At 42.9% G+C, this 23,883-nt stretch overlaps 2 protein-coding genes across 5 annotated transcripts in view; both read left to right on the forward strand.

Moving 5' to 3' along the window:
- LRRC8B (leucine rich repeat containing 8 VRAC subunit B) overlaps positions 1-7,804 on the forward strand; it is a 29,311-nt gene extending 21,507 nt beyond the window's left edge. For all 4 annotated transcript variants that reach the window (XM_083511065.1, XM_083511063.1, XM_083511064.1 and 1 more), the window contains 2 exons: positions 708-2,867; positions 3,986-7,804. In XM_083511065.1, the coding sequence (XP_083367191.1) occupies positions 732-2,867; positions 3,986-4,258 (2,409 nt within the window). In that variant the 5' untranslated portion in view covers positions 708-731 and the 3' untranslated portion in view covers positions 4,259-7,804. The remainder of the gene's footprint in view (positions 1-707; positions 2,868-3,985) is intronic.
- A 9,648-nt stretch (positions 7,805-17,452) lies between these two features.
- LRRC8C (leucine rich repeat containing 8 VRAC subunit C) overlaps positions 17,453-23,883 on the forward strand; it is a 37,860-nt gene continuing 31,429 nt past the window's right edge. The window contains exon 1 of the mRNA XM_083511067.1: positions 17,453-17,625. The gene's annotated coding sequence lies outside the window, so the exon portion shown is untranslated. The remainder of the gene's footprint in view (positions 17,626-23,883) is intronic.

Here is a 23,883-nt window from a genome sequence, read left to right on the forward strand (position 1 = left end):
TCACCCACCAAACTGTTACAGAATGAAGCTTTCTTGATGTCCTGCATAAGCTTGGTGGTATACAAAAGTGTTCAGATGCCATTTAAAGTAAAAGGTGTGTGCTGAATCCCTATTGGCACAACATTTGACAGCATTGGACTAAAGGCTTGGGGTTTTTTTGTTGTTGTTGCTGTCAGATGGGCCTTACTAACTCAGGATGACCAACGATGCTTCTGCAGATGATCTCAGTGACAGAGCTGAGATATAAGGGTTCAGGCAGTCCCTAAGGTAACCCAGACCTAAGTTGTTCAGGGCTTTGTAAATGTATACAAGGACCTCGATAGTAGATGGGCAACCATTGTAAATACATTAGCAATAGTGGCATATGTTGGCCATGTGCTCCCATCAACAGTATGGTGGACCCTTTCTGCACCAGCTGCAGCTTCTAGACCAGGCCCAAGGGCAGCCCTACATAGAGCAAATTGCAGTAATCCAGGTTACCAATGCATGGACTTCAGCTTAACTTGAATCAAAATATTTAGTGTCTGCTAAATGCTATTGTTGGTTTGTTGTGCAGTGTACACACTGCATGACTAGAAGAATAGCAACTGTAAGAACAATCTTTGTTAGGTTTGAAGTCTTAACAAATGTTTTGATATTTTCATTAATTAAATAACATTGTATCTGTATTCTCAGCTAAGAATTTATCACTTGTTTTTCATTTCCAGTTGCCACTGTTCCATAATCAAGTCATGATTACGTTAACTGAACTCAGATGTTTAGCAGATGCCCAATCATCATACCACATCCTGAAACCATGGTGGGATGTCTTCTGCTATTACCTCACCATGATAATGCTGCTTGTTGCTGTCCTTGCTGGAGCTCTCCAACTCACTCAAACTAGATTGTTATGTTGTCTTCCTTGCAAGCTTGAGTTTGACAATCATTGTGCAGTGCCTTGGGATCTGGTGAAAAACAACCTTAATGTATCCTCCAGCTCTGCAGCGCCAATAGTGCTCCCTCTTAGAATCCAGAATTACCTTCATCGACAGCAGTATTCTTACATTGATGCTGTGTGTTACGAGAGAGAGCTTCACTGGTTTGCCAAATTTCTCCCATACTTAGTGCTTCTTCATACTTTCATTTTTGCTGCTTGCAGTAATTTTTGGCTTTACTATCCCAGCACAAGTTCAAGGCTGGAACACTTTGTAGCCATACTACACAAATGTTTTGATTCTCCCTGGACAACACGTGCCCTATCGGAAACAGTTGCTGAACAGTCTGTGAGGCCTCAGCCATTCTCCAAATCAAAGACCTTTCTTTCCTCTCCAAGCAACATAGCAGAATTGGAGAACAAGCGACAGTCTGTCTCCTACTCGCAGACTGGGCTGGAAACAGCTGGAAGAGAGAGCTCTTCAAATGTTCTAGACAGAAAAGAAGGGGAACAAGCAAAATCAATATTTGAAAAAGTCAAAAGGTTCAGGGTGCATGTTGAACAGAAGGATATCATCTATCGTGTGTACCTAAAACAGATTGTGATCAAGGTCATTGTATTTATACTAATAATGATTTATGTTCCCTATTATTTAACCTTTATTACACTAGAAATTGACTGTGTGGCTGATATTCAAGTCTTTACTGGCTACAAGAGATACCAGTGTGTTTATTCACTAGCAGAAATTTTTAAAGTGCTAGCTTCGTTTTATGTTATCGTAGTGATCTTGTATGGCCTGACGTGCACTTACAGTTTGTTATGGATGCTGAGAAGTTCACTCAAACAATATTCTTTTGAGAAGCTGAGGGAGCAAAGTAATTACAGTGATATTCCTGATGTAAAAAATGACTTTGCCTTCATTCTTCACCTAGCAGACCAGTATGATCCTCTGTATTCAAAACGGTTCTCAATATTCCTCTCTGAGGTGAGTGAAAACAAGTTGAAGCAGATCAGTCTAAATAACGAGTGGTCTTTAGAGAGATTGAAAAGCAAACTGGTACGAAATTCCCAGGATAAGATGGAACTTCACCTTTTTATGCTTAGTGGTCTTCCAGATGACATCTTTGAACTCACAGAGATAGAAGTTCTAACCCTAGAACTTATTCCTGAGGTTAAGCTTCCGGCATCTGTAAACCAGCTACCCAATCTCAAGGAACTGAACATTTATCATTCATCATTAACTGTGGAATTTCCAGCACTGCACTTCTTAGAAGAGAATTTAAAAATCCTGCGTCTAAAGTTGGCTGATATGGGAAAGATTCCACGTTGGATCTTCTATCTAAGTAACTTGCAGGAATTGTATTTGACTGGATGTTATATGCTAGAAAACCAGAATGGTCTCTACAATGAGGGCTTTCAGGATCTTGTGAATCTGAAAACAATTCACTTAAAGAATAGCCTTTCCCGCATACCTCAGGTGGTTACAGACCAGTTGCCTTCACTACAAAAATTATCTATTGACAATGAGGGGAAAAAACTTCTAGTGTTGACCAACTTGAAGAAATTGCTTAACCTGAGAACTTTGGAATTGATCAGCTGTGACTTGGAGCGCATTCCACATTCTATCTTTAGCCTGAACTATTTGCATGAAATAGACTTAAAAGACAATAATATACGAACAGTAGAAGAAATCATTAGTTTTCAACACCTTGAGAACCTTTCTTGCCTGAAATTGTGGCACAACACCATCTCCTACATCCCAGTGCAGATTGGAGCTTTAGCAAACCTGGAGCAGCTCTATTTAAATCATAACAACATAAAAAAAATCCCACCACAACTTTTTCTTTGCCTAAAGCTACATTATTTGGACCTCAGTTATAACAAGCTAACATCCATTCCACATGAAATCCAGTATTTAACAAACCTGCAGTACCTTGCTGTGACAAAGAATCACGTAAGTAGAAGCAAACTATTGGCGGAATTCAGCATTGCACTCTTGCAATCATTCCGTTTGTGCAAGCAGTCCAGCTTGCCAGATGGAACAGTACCCCTTCCCATCCCCCTACACTGTCCTGGGAATTCCCATTCCCCACCCCTGCTCCAAGCTGATCTTGGGAAGTGCATGGCTGGTAAGAGGAAGCCCCACTGCACAAGCAGAAGTCCTTGTGCAGGGCTTCTGCTGCCAGGACTGGTTAGGTGAATCCCACCCTTCTGCTTTAAAGTGAATGTAAAATAAAAGCTAAGAAAAAAAGTTAATCAAGACTGAAGGCATGGTAAAAGCCCAGTCCTGCAATATATTACAGCAGTGGTTGCCAACCTTTTTTTAATTCCATGGGCATATTTGCCAACCAGAAAACATGTGGGTACCACACACCTCAACCAGTTATATTCACTGCAATAAAATGCTTTCCAATGTAGTAGTAGTAGTCCTGCTGCAGGCAGTGAGCGAAAAACCTGTTCTCTGTTCTTGCTCTGGGAAGAAAATCCAATTTTCAGTACTTGAGTGGGGAAGTATTTTATCTTTATTATGAGTTCTATCTGTATCTGTCAAAACCATTTTCCTGACTTATTTCAGCTAGAACAGTAGCATACAGCATTCACAAAACTAGCTTACTTCAATCTCTTCATACATCATTGGTTTCAAACCTATTTGTCTCCTCCCCTGCCCCATTAGCCTGCTTCAAATGTAAGTGTTAAGCAGGGAGCTCAACATCTAACTTTTGATGTGCTGCCACAAAGGATTGTTTCACTGGGCTTATAGCAAGTTGCTCAGATTATTAATTCTTTGCTTATCGTGCTTTTGTTTATTTGAAAATTAGGCATAAAACAGGTCATGTGAATCAGCCAGGGATTTCCACAATGAAATAGGCATTTTCTCAACCATCTATATTTATAAAAGAATATTGCAGAGGGGTGGGGAAGGATACAGAGAGATAGCCCTCACTGAATGCATGTATCCTAGGCTCTAGATCAGCATGATTTAGGAATACATACATTAACTGATTTTGTGTGTTTGTGTGTGTAAATTAATGACCTTACAATATTATGTATTTTTTTATTTTTTCTCTTTAGATTGAGGCACTTCCAAATGAATTATTTCAGTGCAGAAAGCTACAGTATCTCCTACTGGGACATAACAGCCTGATGCATTTGTCCCCTAAAGTTGGGGAACTCTCCAACCTTGTTCAGCTAGAGCTTAACGGAAACTACCTGGAGTTGCTGCCTGCCGAACTGGAGGAATGTAACTCTTTGAAACGGAGCTGCTTAATTGTAGAAGAACACTTGCTAAAAACTCTCCCCCTTAGGGTAACAGAGCATATGCAAATATGCTTGGACAAAGTCTGAGCTTGAGATTCTCTGTGCAGAGCAACAAATTCCTCTTGAGAGTTTTAAATAATAGCTCTAAAGGAAAGTATAGCTGGCAAGAAGGGAAATGCAAGGGTGTTGTTGATTTTCCTGCAGCTCTGTGCATTGACCCAAGTTTCTGCTGATAAAAAACCCCCACACACATTTAAGTCTTAAACAATCAAAAATAAATATTAGGCAAGTATATGCATATACCATGAATAATTTGAAACTGGAATTAAAGAGTGAAAGTTAAGTGGATAGTGTAATCGTGGTTTTGAATGACTGGGAAAGGTGAATATATAGTTTGTCCGAGTCTAGTAAGGGTCGTTTCCCCATAACATTTTATTGTGTAGTTTTCAACAAATGGCTGTAAAGACCAACAAACAAAGGGTGATATCCAATTGTTTTATCCTTCTTGCAAAGTGGACTTCTATATTTGCAAACAGGACGTACCATTTCTCCCATTCTGCAGCTCTCCATCAGCCCTCATAATCTGCATTGGATGGTTGGGGGATCCTCCACAGCAGATTGGATGTTGACTGCAGGAGGAGGGGAGGGAGAAGTGTAATCCAATGCAGCAGGGATCTCACCCATAGCTTTTCACACATTCGCCATGACTGGGTGTTGGTGACAGTGGGAGGGTCATTGTGAAGACTATAGGATAGTTTTCACAAAGACCCTCCCTCTGTCACCACACCACTCATTTTATTATACTGGGGAAATGATTTCAAAGTTGTGTTTTGCAACAGGAGATGATACTTTTGTTTATAAGTAAGAAATTACTGTGTACACAAGTACAGTTTTCTAGTGCTTGTCTCTAATCCTGAGGCAGCAATAGAACCTTAATATATGATGTAGGAGGTCATTTTCAATATCTGGCGCTTTTTTCCCTTTTTTTTTTTTTTTTGTCTTTTGGTATTTTCTTGCATCTTCCCAACTGGAGTTCTGATGCACTACTGGGAGGAGATTTCAAATATGTATGTCAAGTTACAAGCAAATAAGGAGAACACCGCTGTTTTTAAGTATTAACAGATAATGTAGAGGGTTTTTTTTTTTACAAAAAATAATAATCCAACTCTAACCTTAAAAATGTTTGGGCAACATCAATTTATCCCTTATTCATACACAAATAATGGTATGTTACAGCAGTTTTCCAAAGCACATGACTAATTTAAGTCTTATTGATTGTATAGTTGTACATCTTTCATCTTCTTTAGTGACTTACATAAAGAAAGGTATACCGTATTTTTCGCTCTATAGGACACACTTTTTCCCCTCCAAAAATGAAGGGGAAATGTGTGTGTGTGTGTGTGTCCTATGGAGCGAATGCAGGCTTTCACTGAAGCCTGGAGAACGAGAGGGGTTGGTGTGCACCGACCCCTCTCGCTCTCCAGGCTTCAGGAAGCTATCCACAAGCCTTCGGAACGCGACGGGAGTGCCCGCCGGGCTCCCAAGGCTTGCAGATAGCAGCCTGCAGCCCGAAGCACAGGGAGCGCAAAGCTGCACACCCCGGGCTTTGGGCAGCTATCCACAAGCCTTCGGAGTCCGGCGGGGGTTCCCGGCGGGCTCCGAAGGCTAGCTGATAGCAGGCAGCAGCCCGAATCCTGGGGAGCACAGTGGTGCGCACCCCGGACTTTGAGCAGCTATCCGCAAGCTCTGGGAGCGAAGGCTAGGTTGCGCGCAACCTGGCCCCCGCTCCCAAACCCGTTCTGGGGGCTGGGGTCGGGGGAAGCTCGGGCTTCCCCCACCCCAGCCACGTGGCTAAAAAGGAAACCAAGACAGCGAGCGGGATCCATTCCGCTCGATATCTTGGCTTCTGCCAAAGCCGCGCGCAGCCTCTCCCGGCTGGAGAGGTTGTGCATGGCTAAAGAGGAAGCCAAGACAGCCAGCAGGATGGATCCCGCTGGCTGTCTTGGCTTCTTTGCTCTTTGGGGCTCGGGGGGGGGAATTCTTTATTCCCCCCCCAAAAAAACTAGGTGCGCCCTATGGTGCGGTGCGCCCTATAGAGCGAAAAATACGGTAATATGAACACTCCCAGATAAACTGAGAGTAAGATAATTCTTTATGTAAGTCACTAAAGAAGATGAAAGATGTACAACTATTGTAGGTTGGATTGAGCCTGTCATGTGCTTTGGAAAACTGCTGTAACATACCATTCTTTGTGTATGAATAAGGGATAAATTAATCAGATTAATTGAAATCTCACTGATTTCAATATGCTAAGCATGACTGCGGTGGTGGAGCTTTCTGATATCATTCAACCTGATCTCACAAAATCAGCATATGGAACGCTACATTACGTGGCAGAATAAGGTACATTTTCTCTGAATGCATGCTAACAGGTTTACACCATAAACAGGGGAGGCAAAAAAAATATGATGATGATGTCTCAGCAGCATTGAAGTAGATACCATACCCAAATGGTATGGTATGTTGTGTCCTTCTCAGCTGCCCTCCAGGTGGAAGAGTGCCTAAATGTGCCCTCCCAGAAAACTGACCCAGGGCAATGGCCTCCTCAGGCTACACCCCTGCATGACTGGCTCCAACTGCGTTTGGGTATGGCATCTACTTCCATATGCTGATTTTGTGAGATCAGTTTGAATGATAACAGAAAAGTGCTTTTGTAACTATTTTATATTGAGTATTTTTTTTTACTTTGTTCCTTTTTAAAAATAGCTTACTTTATCTTAATGCCACAAAACCAAGTTAATCTCTCCAGTAGTATCTTACCATGTTGACATCAGTCCATCACAATAATTACATTCCAAAGCTCTCAGGGAACAAAAAAAAATAAGCTTTGTGTTTTTCATGGATCTGATACAGGTCTGATACAGGTCCAATTCTCCCGGGTTGTTTTCCCCCCAAGGTGCGATTTATTAATAATTTGGGGTACTTTTCACACCTGCATGCCAAGAAACATGTTTCACGTTCGGTTTCTAATATTCAAATTACGTTTTGTTACATAACGGAACACAAATATGCTTAATGCATAGGACTACATTGGGCAACAAAGTCTAGATGTTTCAGAATCTACCCAGATGCGGCTCTTTCCTGTCATGTAAAAGATACAAACCCGGAACAACATGGCAATGAGAGAGTGGCTGCTGTTGAGGAATTTGTTCTAGGAAAAGATTGTGGACATAATTAGCTTTTTGGCCTTTATGTTACCTTGTTCACCCATCTCAAAATCAGCTACAGTGTACTAATTTTTGCCTCTGTCATCTTTTACTTCTTTCCAGTTCTGTTCTGGTCCTACTCAGCTTCTGACTTGTGCTTGCCAGCAGTCATCTCACAAATAGGTGTCATTAATGTTGGTGTACGGTGGCACCGGAATGGTTTAAATCACTGTGGCCAGAACTCTGTTCTGAAACTTTTAAAGTCTTGACATTGTTGTATATGTGTTGTGTATGTGTTATAACTGTGTTAAGAGTTATAAAACATTCACAAAAATATTAAAACTTTTAAAGTTTCAGAAATTGATGGACACCTTTGTTTATTTTTAAAAGGAAGTTGGTTGTTTCCACTTTAAAGACCTGCTTTTTGGGGGGGAAATCAAACAAAAAACCAACTGGGCATTGCTAAGAACACACTTGTAGAGATTACTGACACTCTTCATTTTAACTATATCATGTGTTGGTTCACCTTTTTAGTAGTGCATGGACTTAAGAATGGCCTTGATTTCTTACATTCCCTCCACTCGGATTATTTTATCATCCAACACAGGGGTAGCTGATGTAGTTCCCTCCAGCTGCTCGTGACTACCACTCGTATCATCACTGACAATTAAGCTGGCTCCGGCTGGAAGGTACCATGTTGGCACCCCATTTTGGGGCATTTTGAAATGCGTAGTAGTAACATCAAAAAAAGTCTTCTGTGCTGTATTTCTAAAAAAACCAGTGAGACCAGGAAAGGGCTATTAAAGAAAGCATAGATAACATTGACTCGGAAAGGTGAAGATCTCTTTAAAAGGCTATGGCCGTAACATACATGTATGAGGGCGTGATCATTTGCCTAAATACGGACTAACTTAGAATTAAGTAACACGAGCATAAGAATTTAAAAAGTCCGTTTGATTAATGTCTTATTTTAATCTTTTTGCAAAGCATTTTTCACAAAGAGCAAGAAATCTAAAGGCTGGTAATTCTGGCCTTATTGCATGCCACAGTGTGCCTTTTGTTTCCTTTCTGTATTCTGACCTCACACTTCAGATGGCAGAGCTGAACTGTGAGTATTTTTGAAAACTGTTTTGTTTCCCATCTTCATACTTAATATATTGCATTGAAGAGAATTTCAGCAAGCTAAATCACCTTCCTAATTATAGGACAAGCTATGTTAACCACAACCCATATTTGTATATATAGCATTTATTTTATACACAATGGCTTTTCAGTTTGTTTCACTGTAATGCTGCTGGGGGGTAGAGAGGGAATGTTTAAATATGGTCTTGCATATACTGGCAATTTCTGTTGAAAAAAATATTTGAATAAAATTCTATTAAGTTGTCTACGCTCAATCCTGTATTTGTGTCATCTTAATTTTTTCTTCATTAAAAATGGGTCAGGATTTAGTGACGCCTGGAAGGCTAGCATTAAAAACTGAACCCCACTTAACCCAAAGGTAGTCATTTTTCTTTTGTTCCCTTTAATTTAAATGGAAGGAAATTATGCATATGTATTAACTCACCTATAAGATGTAAGTGCTGACTTAGTAAGCTACTTATCTAGTATGAAGGAATTAAAATATTAGCAGCTTTTAATAGCTAAACACCAGTCTGATACAATTTAAAAATATATACTCACATTTTAAAAATATTAAATGCTTAGATTTTAATTTTTATTTACTTTCCCATGGGGAAAAATCCAAACATTCTATATAGCTACTGCCAACTGCTTTTATAGCTGCTGTCCAAAACATGGAAAAAATATTTGGTTACTTGGTATAGCAACTGTCCTCTCAGGCCCCGCTCTAATGCCTTGGAAGGCTTGTCTTAATGCAGAATGTGGAAGTATACCAGTGGAATAGAAAACTACATTTTAAAAAAATGAATTTTACCAGTTTTGCAGAAGCTTTTAAAAAGGCATGTATAAATAAATCCAGCTCTGTGCAAGGTCTTAAAATTTTCAGCATCAAAACGTAAGTTGGCAGTCTGGACCAACTTTATGTTAGGTGGATTCTGCATGGTGGCTTTGACTACCATAAAGCATTCAACGATTGGGGCATAATAAGCTCTCTTGTGCCATATTTTAATCTTCAGCAGCTACTGAGAGTTCACTCTTGAATGAACTCTTAACAAAGTTTTTCCACAATAATATTACATAATTTCCAGTGGCTGGCGGAGAATGACTTCCAAATTTGAGGGGAGGCGGTCCCCCACCCCTGCCAAACAAATCAGTGCTCAGCATGTATTTGCTATCGTATGTTTTCTGAAAGAAATGTAGAAATAGGGACCAAACTTCCACAACCTACTTGAGGAGGAGGGGAGTGTGTGCAGAGAACAAAATGGTCTCTGGTGCAGGCATGCGTTAAAACTCTTCTCCCTCGGTGTTTGGCAGATTCTCTGTGCAGAAATATCAACAGCCAGTCTCTGCTCAGCTTTGGTCTGGGTTGCTGGAGTGGCAGCTAGGTGGGAAAGCAAATTTTAACACGTTCTATATTATCCATTTTTAGAAGCTACAACTGCTACTTTCCCCAAGCTTTTCAGTGGGCTAGAAATCTTGGGTTGTGATTTGATACTGGAGCTTTTGCATTTGACAAAATATAACTAGAGGTGATTACTTTAGCATAGTCTGATCTTCGTTGCTTTTGATAAGAAAGCCCAGGCAAGATGCCACCAGCATGGACAGACCAATCTTTTCTTGAGGAACGCTTATGTCACTTAATCAAAAACACCATCAAGATCTAAGAATCGGAGGCAGGATGCCTCAGAATGGCAGTTGATAAGAATCCCATTGGAATCTGGTTGGCCAGTGGGAAACAGGAGGCTGGATTAGACGGGCCTTCGGCCTCATCCAAAAAGACACTTCTTAAATTCCCAATAATGGTGTAGATCTCTTATTCTGTAATTTAGCCTATTTGCACTTTTACAACAGCCCACTAATCTCTTTTTTCCTCCTCCCCCTTCCCACAAACTGATAATCTTTCAAAGGTATGTGCAGTGTTCTAGATATTCTTGTAATTTGTTTAAAAACTTGACAGATAACTTTTATTCTTAAGGCTCTGTTTGCACATAGTGCTAGAGAAAACGAAGAGAAAACCTTTTCTACAGCTCATAGTTTGTCTAGAGTGAGACTATCATTAAGCTCTGGTTAAGACGTAACACTAAGCTAAACCATAGCTTGGCCCTGGGTAGCATGAGAGCAGTAGGGTAGAGGCACCGTGGCCATGATCTTTGCTCCAGGAATCCAGTTTGTATACACCATCGTTTGGCTTAGCATTACATGCAAACAGCACCATGTTTAAATCATTTGAAAGGTATGCTTCTGTTTCTTCTTTTTTTCTGGATACCAAAACTTCACTTGTTTCAGTCAGCAGGGTTTTGTCAAAATCACCCTGCTAAAAGTTTTCACTGTAAATCAGGGTCTTTGAAATGAAGAGAACTTTGAATCTGAACTGAAAATATGAATTTTACTGATGCTCAGTTCCTAATACTTGCTTCAAGCTATAGTTTTTTATTCAAGGGCTTGAGGGAAAATCTCTGGTTCCATCTATTGCTCTCTGGTTCCATCTATTGACACACTAGCAGAATATGGTAAAGTCATGCTGCTGTGCTCAAAGACCTAAATGAACATACTCTGTTTTGTAATACTTGACCCTTTTTTGGTATTGGCGTGTGTGAGCCGACAGCTTTCTCACTTCAAGGTCCCTTCTTCTAAAAACACTACACAATTTTACAAGATATGACTAATTCTAGAGGAATATGAAATCAATCCAGTTGGACTGAGTTCCCATACTTCATCCAAGTCCAGCACCATTCCAGATTATGATTACGGTATCTTTTGCAAAATGCAGTCTTTTCCTGAAATTTACATCACATTTAATGTAGTTTGAAATACAAATTTTAATTTAATCCACCATCGGTCCTGGTTTTTAAACGACTTGTTCGTCTATGGTCTAGCTGAGATTCTGGAAATCTGGGCGGGGGGGAGGAATTCCCATTTCACATTCCTGATAAAACTGACACAGTCTAAACATAACACCGTATGTTTTCTTTTTTCCCCATCACACCAAAATACATCAACAGCAGAAGCACAAAGTCTGTTTTCAAAGTACCAACAGGGGGGTTTACATTTAAGCAAAAGCCTGTAGTAGTGCAATTCTTTTGGACTGCACCAGTTTGGAATACAGGTGGCAACCAGGGGATTACATTACTGATTACAAGTGGTGCTGTTGTCTAAACCACTGAGCCTCTTGGGCTTGCCAATCAGAAGGTTTGAACCCCTGCAACGGTACAGTTGTTCTGTCCCAGCTCTTGCCAACCTAGCAGTTCAAAAGCACACCAGTGCAAGTAGATAAATAGGTACCGCTCCGGCAGGAAGGTAAACGGTGTTTCTGTGTGCTCTGGTTTCTGTCACGGTGTCCCATTGACCAGAAGCGGTTTAGTCATGCTGGCCACATGACCCGGAAAGCTGTCTGCGGATAAATGCCGGCTCCCTTGGCCTGAAAGTAAGATAAGCGCTGCAACCCCATAGTCTCCATTGATTGGACTTAACCGACCAGCTTTACCTTTTACATTACTGAATTCACTGTTACTCCAAAAACTTTCCACATGGTAACTGCTGCCCTCTGGATGTTTTTGGATGTAGCTTCCATCAACTTCAGCCAACAGGGCCAAAAGTCAGGGATGATGGGATCGCTGGCACACTAACTTTCCATCTGTAGCAAAACATATCCAAATGTACTTATATGTACCCTGCCAAGCATACTTCTGGGGCTTTAGAAATAAAACACACCATCTCAAGGCATACTCCTGTTTTTAAAAGCTTGCTTCAGTTTCTCGGATAACCATTCTACCAGATGTCTGATGAACTGCCATTCCCCTATATTCGTAAGCAAGCTAAAAAAAAACTCTGCATGGTTTGTAAACATTGTTTTGTTTAATGGGAAATCTAACTGATTTCAAATGGCATGAGAACGGGGAGGAGGAATGGCACTTCCGAAATTTACTTTAAATTATAGAAGTTTATATTTGAAACACTGTCCATGTTCCAGAATTATTGATGCAGGCAAGTTTCTCTGAACGTTGAGGGGAAACAAGGCTTTTAAAGTTTATATTCTCCAACCGCCCTCAGAAAAGAACTTGCATCCTACGAGTATCCCCACAGAATTTTGCAGTCAATCATACATATACAAAATGTTGCAAACAGTCTCAGAACCAGTATCTTAGCATGTCTGTCACTAATACTAGCAGTGCTGGCTGGAGCTGATAGGCGTTCAGAGTCCAAGAACATGTGGAAGGCTCACCAGTTCCCTATCCTTGGCTGAATCTACACATATATAAAAAAAACACTGTGAAAGTGCATATATTTAAAAAAAACTTTTAAAAAATATATGGAATTTGTCATTAGCTCACCAGCTCCATTTGTATAATGCACTTAAAATATTATATTTGCAGTTGTATAGCTGAGTCCCTTGACATGCTCCCTGACTCTGACCTGGTTTGCTTCAGCTCACATAAAAACAAGAGCATTGCCCCAATGGCATTTGTAAATACCCTTGCCCAACAGGAAAGAACTATTGTGTGTGGAAGATTGGGGGAAGAAGTTCCCATTCTCCTGAACTTTGGCTGAACTGGTCTTCTCATGTTCCTTCTTGTGTACCAGACGAGATCATTAAAGCTCCTCAGTTTATCCTGAGAATTTTGTGTGGTGTTGTTGCTTTAATTGAGCAGCTGAATAAATACAGTGTCTTTCATTCTTCAGCACAGGGACTCATCAAAGCAGTCTCTTGAGGGCATGGAGTTGAGATGAAGGAATATCACGTCATAAGGCTACTTGGAATAGCCATGCTGTGAAATGCATGCCACAGAGAACAGGGATATGTGTGCATGTGTGAGAAGAGAAGGAGTAAGGCAAATATAGAGGGATAATTGGGAAGTGGAGGGCAAAAGACTGGTACACTGTGGGTATCTTCCCCCCCCCCCCCAGCACTGCTAATGGGAGTGGGGGGTGGGGTGGGATGAGTGGTTTTGATCAGAGAAATAGGGGAAGGATTAATCCTCTCCTCAGCACAATGTCCACAATCAAATTACACCCTCCCCCCAATATTCTTTTAAAAACACACAAAATATGCATCATAGAATCACAGAATCATCCAGTCCAGCCCCCTGCAATGCAGGAATCTCAGCTAAAGCATCCACGACAGATGACCATCCAACTTCTGCTTAAAAACCTCCAAGGAAGGACAGTCCATCACTTCTCGTGGGAATCTGTTCCACTGCCAAACAGTTCTGTCAGAAAGTTTTTCCAAATGTTTAGTCAGAATCTCCTTTCTTGTAACTTGAAGCCACTGCCTCAAGTCCTACCCTCAAGAGCAGGAGAAAACAACCACGCTCCCTCTTCCATGTGACATCCCTTAAGAAGAAGAAGAAGAAGAGTTTGGATTTCATATCCCGCTTTATCACTACCCTTTATCACATTCTCCTTTCCCTTCCTCCCCCACAACAAACACTCTGTGAGGAGAGTGAGGCTGAGAGACTTCAGAGAAGTGTGACTGGCCCAAGGTCACCCAGCAGCTGCATGTGGAGGAGCAGGGATGCAAACCCGGTTCACCAGATTACGAGTCAACTGCTCTTAACCACTACACCACAGATGGCTATCATATCTTCTCTCAGACTCCTCTTTTCCAGGCTAAACATACCCAACTCCTTCAAGGGCTCCCCATAAGGCTTAGTTTCCAGACCCCTTGATCATCTTGGTTGCCCCCCTCTGCACACGTTCCAGCTTGTCAACATCCTTCTTAAATTGTGGTGGTCAGAATTGGACAGAGTATTCCAGGTGTGGTCTGACCAAGGCAGAATAGAGTGGTACTATTACTTCCATTCATCTGGATACTATACTTCTGTTGATGCAGCCTAGAATAGCTGCATCAAGCAAGCCTATCCCAGATCTTCCACATCACATCCAGTTTCTCCCTGAGTTTTCAGAATTTGTCTGGGTTTTATGAATGCTCATATGCACAAAGGCTGCTTGACCTGTGCTTGTATTGCAGACTTTGCACCATGAGCACGTTCTTCTCTATCAAGGCGAAACACCGACTGTCCTGGAGGCATCTAAGTTTAGGCCACTGGCACCAGCTGGACTTTACTGTCAGCAGGTGATTGACACTGAAGTATGTTCATGTCAGACAATTTTGTCTACCTGGTTTCCACCATAACCAGCAACCTCTCCATTGACACTGAGCTGGCCAAGCGTATTGGCAAGGCTGCCAGGGCAATGACTCACCTCTCGAAAGGGTATGTGAGAATGTGATGGTAGCATCCAACACCAAGATGAAGGTCTACCAGGCTTGGGTGATGAGCATGCTGCTTTATGGAAGTGAGTCATGGGCAACTTACAATCACCAGGAGCAATGCCTCCATGCCTTCTACATGAACTGCATCAGGAAGATTTTGGGCATCACATGACAGGACAGTCTCAAACAAAGATGTGCTCTTCCAGGCCCACATTCCCAGCTTGTGTGCACTCCTGTCTCAACGATGTCTACACTGGCTTGCTCACGCCCACAGAATGAAAGATGGCAGGACCCCCAAGGACGTGTTGTACAGGGAGCTGACTTCAGGCACCAGGCCTGTTGCCAGATATCTGTGTTACGAAGACTCAGCAAATGACCAAAATAATTCATTGAATTATAGGTCCAAATGACTGGATATGTCTTCTTTGTATTGATTTGCAACACAGGTAAATTATACATAAAATAAAGAAGAACAAAATAATATTGTTCATTTGGCCGTGATCTAGAAACACTGGAAAATGGTGGAAATACATGGAGCGTTGTAGCAAATATGCAATCCTAAGGCAATATTTACATGTGACTTTGAAATACGGGATTTGTTCTCTAAAAGGAGATTACTTATTTCAAAGCTTAAGATCTTTTTAAGATTATGGGGATTAACTTTTTTCAGTTTAATGCCGAATCTCCCCATTTATCAAAGCACAAACAAAATCTTTTACTTGATGAATTGCAGAAGCAGTGATGAAAGGGCTATAAATGAAAGACTCGCACAGATTATATATATTTTCAGAACACGGGAAAGGCATGCAGAGATTTCCCCTCTTCCCAGAACATTGACATTGGAACATTTCCCTCTCCCAAGATACTCTGGAGCTGACCTAAAGTTGCCCTTCTCTTACTGTGGAATTTCAAAGGGATATTCCAGTGTGAAACTGCCAAGTTAAAATGTATCAAGGGATTTTATTTGTCTCTGGGGCATGAATAAAGATATTAAGGCTTCTTGTCACACTGCAGGTGTTAAATTACTTAGCAGTATTAGGGTGACTGCTAAGGCTATTCCTGTGAAGAGTGACTTAACTGATTTGTAACAGAATGTAATTTCTGTAGTTCCATCACCATTTGGCCTGTCTGCTCATACTCCCCACCCACCCCAAATGAATATATACCCACCAACTAAGGATAGCCACTTTATGTATCTGATGAAGTGTACTCCATGCTTTGGGTGGAAAGAAAAGGACAAGTAAAAAGAGAACAAATTGTGACGATCACATGTATGTTCACTACTTACCAGCATGGAAAACTGTTCTTGCCATCTGTTAGTTTATGGAGAAGGAAAGTGTGGCATGTTAGGTTGAATGAATAACATCACCATCTATAAACATTTATAGGGAGGAAGAAATCTCAGATAACCTTGGGGAAAATTGGATTTTATTTATTCAATTTTGAAATCAATCAAGACCTAGAAAACCAGTATTGGTGGGCATTTGGACTATTCCATAAATTCATTTTATATAATATGGAGAAATAGGCTCCAATCTGAAATATGTTTAAGTCAATGGCCTTTTTAAAATATGTCCCAGTTAAGCTTTTGGTTTGTGTATGGGTGGGTGGAGATTTTAAGAGAGGTATGATTTGAAGTGCTATTGAAACCATGAAAAAAGTGAGTATCACAGGCAAGAAGAGGGCAAGAACACATCTGTGCCACTGGGAGTCTGTCCTAGTCATGGGCGTAGCCAGGATTTCTTTGAGAGGGGCAAAAAATTGCTTAGCTTTTTTTAGATTGCCCCCTAAAGTTGTTGATCTTTTTTTGGGAAAACCATGAGTAAAAAATACCCACCAGAACCTCAGTTAATTGAGTACTTTCCATGCTCCTAGTCCTATTTTTTCAGATTGTAGCATTTTGGGTTTGGGTTTTCAAAAATATATATATAACAAAAACCATGTCACACTAAACCATGGCTTAGCAGTAATGATCCAATCAGCACTTCAACTCCAGTCCTGTTTTTGACTCCTCAAAAGATTCCATCAACAGTGTCTCCAAAAAAATGTACACATCACTTCGGAAGGCAGGTGAACTAATGCCAGTGTACCGGAAGAAGCAAAGATCACCAGTGTCAAAGCATTGATTCTTCAACATAAACTTTGTTGGACTAGTCATGTTGTGCGGATGCCTGATTATCGTCTTCCAAAGCAACTATTCTATTCCGAACTCAAAAATGGAGAGTGTAATGCTGGTGGTCAACAAAAGAGGTTTAAAGACTCTCTCAAGGTAAATGTAAAAAAAAAAAGTAGTATAAACAGGACAATTGGGAAACACTGGCCTGAAAACGCTCCAGCTGGAGGACAGCCAAAGGTGACATGGACTTTGAAGAAGCACAAACTCAGGACGATTGGCAAATCCACACCGTGATCAACTCCTGCCCAGAAACCTATGTCCCCACTGTGGAAGGACGTGAGGATCCAGAACTGGCCTCCACAATCACTTAGGACTCACTGTTAAGACCGTGTCCATGGAAGACAATCTTACTCAGGTACAAGTGATCGCCAAAGAAGAAGACATGGGGCTAAGCCAGGGGGTGTCTCGGCGTACCATCGCTGCCTACCCCTCTCCCTCCTTGCGCGCCAGCCCGCTGGCTGGGGGGAGCCACGTGCGCGCGCCGGCGTCGGAGCAGGGCGCGGCCCGGAGGTGGCGGCCCGCGGCAGCAGCAGCAGTGGGCGGAGAGAGCGGCTGTTGGAGGAGGAGGAGACGACGGAGGAGGGACGCGCGGGGACAGCGGCCTCGGCACTCTCGGCGCGGATCCTGGTGGGGAGCATCGGCAGCGCCACCGCCGCCGCCGCGCTCGGCAATGGAGCAAGAGGACGCCACCGCCCTCCGCCCGTGATCCGTCCCCGCCACGATCTCTGTCCCCACCGAGGTGAGCGAGGATGGAGCCGCTACGGCGCGCCCCTTTCCCATGGAGCGCCCTCTCTTTTTCCTTCAGCCTTTGGAAATGAAATTGGGATTTGGGGATGGAGGGCAGAGCCGCCTCCAGGCGGCGATGGGGAAATAGCGGGGAGATTCTCCAAGCAGTGGGGAGGGGTGTGTGGATCGGGGTCCGTCCAAGCGCGCGCTGGAATATCTCGGGGTGGATTTGAGCTCTTTCCTTCCCCAGAGTAGGATCCTGCGGAGGAAACGTGGCTCCGAGGAGTTGCTGTGTGGCCATGCAGCGTGGCACCGAAATTTGTGGGTGCTCTGCCCCTTCATGGGGAATTTTGTGGGTGCTCGGGCACCCAGGGCCCCAGGGAGTTGGCACCTATGGGAGGGTGGTGGATCAGGGTTTCATACCTCGGGGTGGATTTGGGGCGCCGTCCAATACTCGCCTCCTGCCCACACCCTAGTCTTTCCGTCCCTTGGTCCCTTTGGGGCCAGAACCGGACTAGGAAGGAAGACGGAGGGAAAAACGCGGCTCCGGAGAGTTGCTATATGGCCCCAAGCGGGCTCGCTCTCCCGCCCCGTCTGGCTGCTCCGGACGCGCCGAGCCAGGAGCCTGGTGCTTCTGCGCCTCTGCAGGAGACCAGGAGCGAGCCGTTAGTCGCCTTCCCCGCCGCGCTCTGTCCTCGCCGGCTTCCTGCGTGGAGCCACCGCCTGCATCTCTTTCTCTCTCTGGGGAAAGTTGTGGCTTCCTCCAAAACAAATCCCCGCCGCGTCTCAACTCGAGCTGGACTCCCTTTGTTTGTTCCCGCACGGCTTGAGGACGTGTGGAAAAGTTGACAACGGGAAGCGCCTCCCTCCCTTTCTCAGACGGGACCCTGCCGTCGTTTGGGGAGCCAGCTTCGCATTGCCTCTTCCTAGGCAGCCTCTTAGAGGGCGAAGGCGGAGCGCGCAAAGGAAACCAGCGGCAGTTTCGGGACTGGCTGGCTGAAGAATTTAGATCGACAGTTTAGTGAAGGTGGAGGGGACTCACCAAGGCTGTGATATGCAGTCAGTTTTGCGTTACTGCCAATCAGGGATGGAGAAGTTGTGGTCCTCCAGAGATTGATGGACTCCAACTTCCATCCAGCGTTGGAAACTCCCATTGTTCTAGGCATGTTTTGCGACAGGGAATTTCATTAATGCAAGCAGTTTCTGAGCTCTGAGCACATTACCACGCCTAAGATTTCAGATTAAAACTGCAGAGTGAAAGGAAAGGAGGACATTTTTCTGCCTCCCCACTTCCAGCTACTCTCTGAAGACTGGAGAAGACACCCTCTAAGAATATTAGGGGCACAGGAAGGACTGGACCCTGTGAAAAATGAACACAAGATTTTAGCTGCAGTTCATTCATTTTTAGCTTTGTATTCTTGCTATAAAAAAGCGTGCCCAGACATTCCATTGTTGCGCCCATAACCTCGGTTTAAGGTGCCATTTAGCTCCTAGCTTTCATATCTCAGTTTCTAACACTGGTTCCATCAGCCCCAGCCAATATGAGCAGTGGTCATGGATGATGGAAGTTGCAGTCTGAGAACGTATGGAGCGCTACTGCTCTAGAGGCAATTTAATGGCTGAGAAACTCTTCCAGGTGACCAGAGCTTCTTTTCTTTTGCAAAAGTGGTGGTTCTTCTCTGTCTGGCTATTCATGTGCCATAGCCAGCTGTTGTAAGTTATATGTGTCGGGGGGGGGGTTCCCTTGTTTTGTAGACCAGTAATTGTTCCAGACGTATTTGCAAGGGTCACATCCTGGCAGCTAAATTCTGCTTAAACACCCCACACTCTGTGGTTCTAAACTTGAATACTTGGGAGTAAGGCCTGTTGGACTTATTGGATCATACTTCTGAGTAGGCGTTTACAAGAGTGTACTGGCAGATTTCCTCTGCAGTCCTCAAACTCTTGATTTTAGCCATCTTGATTACATACTGCAATATCTGAAAGACGTCCTCATCTTTCAAGAGACTGCTTTGTTTATGTGGTTGCCCAATTAGTGAGAAGAGGCAACCATAATGAATAGTGGAACATGATTGGGTGGGTCAAAAGCCTTGATGCACATAGCTCTACTTTTTACCCACATTTAAAAATTAGTCTCTCTTAACAAAAAATAAAGTTTTACTGTGCTGCCTAATGGATGTTATTTTTCTTTCTGTTTTTGCATTCTTGGTAATATGAGAAACTTTGGCCTGCCAATTTTGCTGTATCACATCTCATTCCATTAAGAAGGAAATGGAGGAAGCTTTAGAGTATCCCAAATAAGTGCTAAAGGTTTGTCTTTGTCTGAAGCCAAGCTTCTTCCTTGTAATAAAAGGCATAAGATGGGGGTATAGAACTGCCTTTGTCCATTCTTGAGATATTTACCTATGGACCTAATTGGCTGTTCCCTCTCTGTATGGAAGCAGTCAGCTAGAGAGGGCTGCTGTGCTTGTGCCTTGATTGTGGGCTTACCATAGGCATTCGCTTGGGAATTTGAGAATAGGATGATGGACTTTGGTCCAATGCAGCCGGGATCTTCTTATTTTAGAGGGTGGTAGACTCTCCTCTGGAGATCTAGTAGGGCTGCTGATGCTCCCACTCCAGATTTCCTGCACTGAGTATGAACAGAACATCAGCCAGAGCACAATTCAAGAAAAGAAGTCAAAAACAATCAGGTCTTCAAGGCTTTCCTAAACCCCTGAATGGATCCTAAAGCTTTCTAGAAACTAGGCTAGGTGGCCTACAAGACCTTCTCATAGTGGGATGACAAAAGACATAAGAGGATGGATTAGACTGCCTAGTGCAGGAGTGGCAATCTGCAGCCCCAGGGACTGAATGCGGCCCTCAAGCCTTCCTTATCTGGCCCTTGGAACACTCCCTCAGCCACACTCTGACTTGCCTTACACCCCAGGTGTTTTTGCTCTTCTGGAATGTGTTCTTCAACTCTGACAATGCCCCTGGCTTGTCTGGATAGGGAAGAGAGAGGCGTTTATTGTGCAGTGGTACCTCGGGTTAAGAACTTAATTTGTTCTGGAGGTCCGTTCTTAACCTGAAACTGTTCTTATCCTGAGGTACCACTTTAGCTAATGGGGCCTCCTGCCGCTGCGGGCGATTTCTGTTCTCATCCTGAAGCAAAGTTCTTAACCCGAGGTACTATTTCTGGGTTAGCAGAGTCTGTAATCTGAAGCGTATGTAACCTGAGGTACGACTGTACAAAAGTAAAGTTGGCATAAATTGTTCTGTCCACTTTCCCCCCGGCTCCTGTCCACCACTGGAATGTAACCCTTGGGAGGTTGCGGATAATTGAATACAGAACTCAGGCTGGAAAAAGTTCTCCATCCCTAACCTAGAAGATGTGACCTGCCCATAGTGGGCTTTAGTGGTTTCTTCCTGAGAGTAATGCTGACTTGTAAGCAGGGTCTTGCAGTAGTTAGCTGTGTGCAGTTGAACCTGCCAGTGCTGGGCTAGGCTGCCTTTGCGTCATGCAATTTGAAAGGTGCTTCTTGTGAAAGAAAGGGACCCTCTTGGTCGTTCCACTGCCCTGGTGACCCAGGAGAGGGCATTCTCTGGGGCAGCTGTCCCTGAAGGGAGGGGGCATTTATCCCCTTTGCCTAACCCCTAGATCCTTTTGTTTTTTAAAGAGTAAGTTTCTAGCATGTGTGGAACCCAAGATACAAGGCAAAATGCGCAGGCACAATTCTTGTCATTTGTTGAGTGAGAAACTTGCCTGCTCCCACTTTTCAGTTCTATGCATGTTTTATTCATTTGATGTATTTATTTATCCATCCTCCCTTTCCCGTAAATTTCCTGCAGATGTCCATGGTGGCAGCCCCTGAATTGTGGAAGTACCTTCCCATAGTCTAGCATCTCTGTTGCACAGCTTCCATCGTATGTGAAGATGCACCTTTGACAATTAAAGGGTTGGTTGTTTTTTTTGCGTGGTTTGTGTGTAATGGGACCTGCTTTGTTTGGACTTTGCTTTAGAGCAGCCTCATTTGATTCTTGCACATTATATTGCTGTAACGTGCCCCGCGACCTCATGGGGAAATCCTTTAAAGGATCAACAAAGGAATACAAGTGGTTGGAGCTCAGTGAAAGTGACAGCGGGCATTCCATTTAACTGATCACTACAAAGCAGAAGGTGGACTGGGGTTATATACCGGCTGTCTCAAAACAATGTCCAAAATACCTAGTTCTGGAGGATGGTGCAGTATTTTGTCCAGGATCAGCCTGCTAGTTTACGTAGAACTGGGGAAAATGACTACAGTTTCCTATTGAAGTCAGACATGAAGACCCTTTTGCTTAGCACCTGTGGTTGTTTTTTGTTTTTTTTTGAGTCATTTCCTTTTCCCTCTGTTTTTAAGCTGCTGATGCATGCTTCTAATTCTGCACAGTACTTCCTGCATGTCTGTCCATTTACTCCCCCCCCCAAAAAAAATTATTGGTTTTTTTCACAAAAATTTAAACACAGAGACAAATAGACAAACAAACATAAATTATAACCTTATTAAAACTAATCTAATTAACATTGTTAAGTGACTTCCTCGTATCCCCCTGGTTAGAGTTCAGTGCATCTCATTATAACGGTTTTCCAAGTCAATATTCTTATAAAATTAACTTAATCACTTAACATCTTTCTTTCTTTCCAATTCTGCATTAAACATATTAATTCATCACATTACATATTTAAATCCTAAGCCTATCTGGTATTTGCAAGCTTTTTCTAATTAATTTAATTTAACTTAACATATTTAATTAAATAATCATTAAATTTTGTCCATTCTTCCTGGTACTCCTTGCATGTCTGTCCATTTACAGCCGTCCCGTAGCTGGCTCTTGGGCAGTGCTAGATGCCAGTGTGTTGTTTTCCCAATCCAAGTGGAACACGAAAAGCTGCCTGCCGTGTAATTGAACCATTGGTCCATCAAATTCCATATTACCTACATTGGGGGTGGGCTACCATATTTTGGCTGAGGGCTGCATTCTCACAGGGGTAAAAATAATGTGTTGGAGGCCACATGCTGGCAGTGGGCAGGCCCAGAGACACAAATGCGCTGGATTAACTAATCTGGAATAAAGACCAACATGCGTCTTTCACTCACATGCACAAATGTTGAAGTGATTGATACTGTGGGAGAGGCAACTTGGAGACGCAAAAAAGATAAACAGGGGGGAAGAAGTCTGATGGGACAGAAGAAGGGGGCCGTTTCAGGGGCCACATAAAATGATTTAAGGGGCTGTCCATGTAGAATCTCCGCGGCCAGGGTTATCTATGACTTGTGATGACTTTTTGCATTTTCAGTCGGGGATCTTTTGCAGTCCCACGACTCCCACCAGGGATGTCAGGAACTGAACATGCATCCCTTTGCATCCCAAGCATGCGTTTTACCTCAGAGCTACAGCACGTCCCTGAAGGTGCCTGTACTACACAATGTACAGATTTCATGTCTGTGCTGCCCTCAGTGTCCTCACACCTGTCAAAAGAAAAGAAATAGCACCTTTTGTGTTCACCCACACAGGCACACAAAAATAATAACCAACCTGTCTCAGCAACATACTCCTTTTCATTCTTGAAACAGCCAGAAAAGTGACATGTGGATCTCACTCTGGGGTAATATCTGCCTTTTGCAGGCGTTCTCTGACTGTGGAATGCCCTCACCCTGGGAGCATGCCAGACACGGATGCTTTTGGTAAAGATCTGTCTCCCTGGGCTCCATGGCTGTTATTTTATATTACATTTTGTTTTTGTTTTTATCTTCTCTTTCTGCTATGACTTGTTGTTCTTTTAATTCTTGTGGGATCAAATGTTGCAGGGCGGGTGGGCTAAAAATAATCAAACAAATACGGAAACAACCCTTTCGAGTCATCCCATGCATGCTTATTTGTGGGAAAGTTAGACTGGATTTGGTTGGCTCTGACGAATTTCATATGAGTGGGATCGTGCATGGTATTATGTCCCGGAAGGAAAAGGGAGTGGCGAGGAAAACCTCTGTAAATTTTCTCAGTGTGTTCATTCACAGCATCGCAATTTTACAAGAGCATCGTTGTAGGAGTCTGTGGCATGTTGATGTCCCTCAGATTGATTAGCAATTTTTTTTTGCAAACAGTGCAGGCTTACTTAAAGGATCTCTTTAGGTAATTTGTATAGTGTTCGCAAGTGTTCAAGTATTTCTCCTTCATGTAGATTATCTAAACTATAATCCTTACAGCAACTCTTTCCGATAAATCAGTACAGTCGTACCTCAGATCCCAA

The sequence above is a fragment of the Podarcis liolepis genome, assembly GCF_965112155.1.
Source record: "Podarcis liolepis genome assembly, chromosome: 6".
NCBI classification, from domain to species: Eukaryota; Metazoa; Chordata; class Lepidosauria; order Squamata; family Lacertidae; genus Podarcis; species Podarcis liolepis.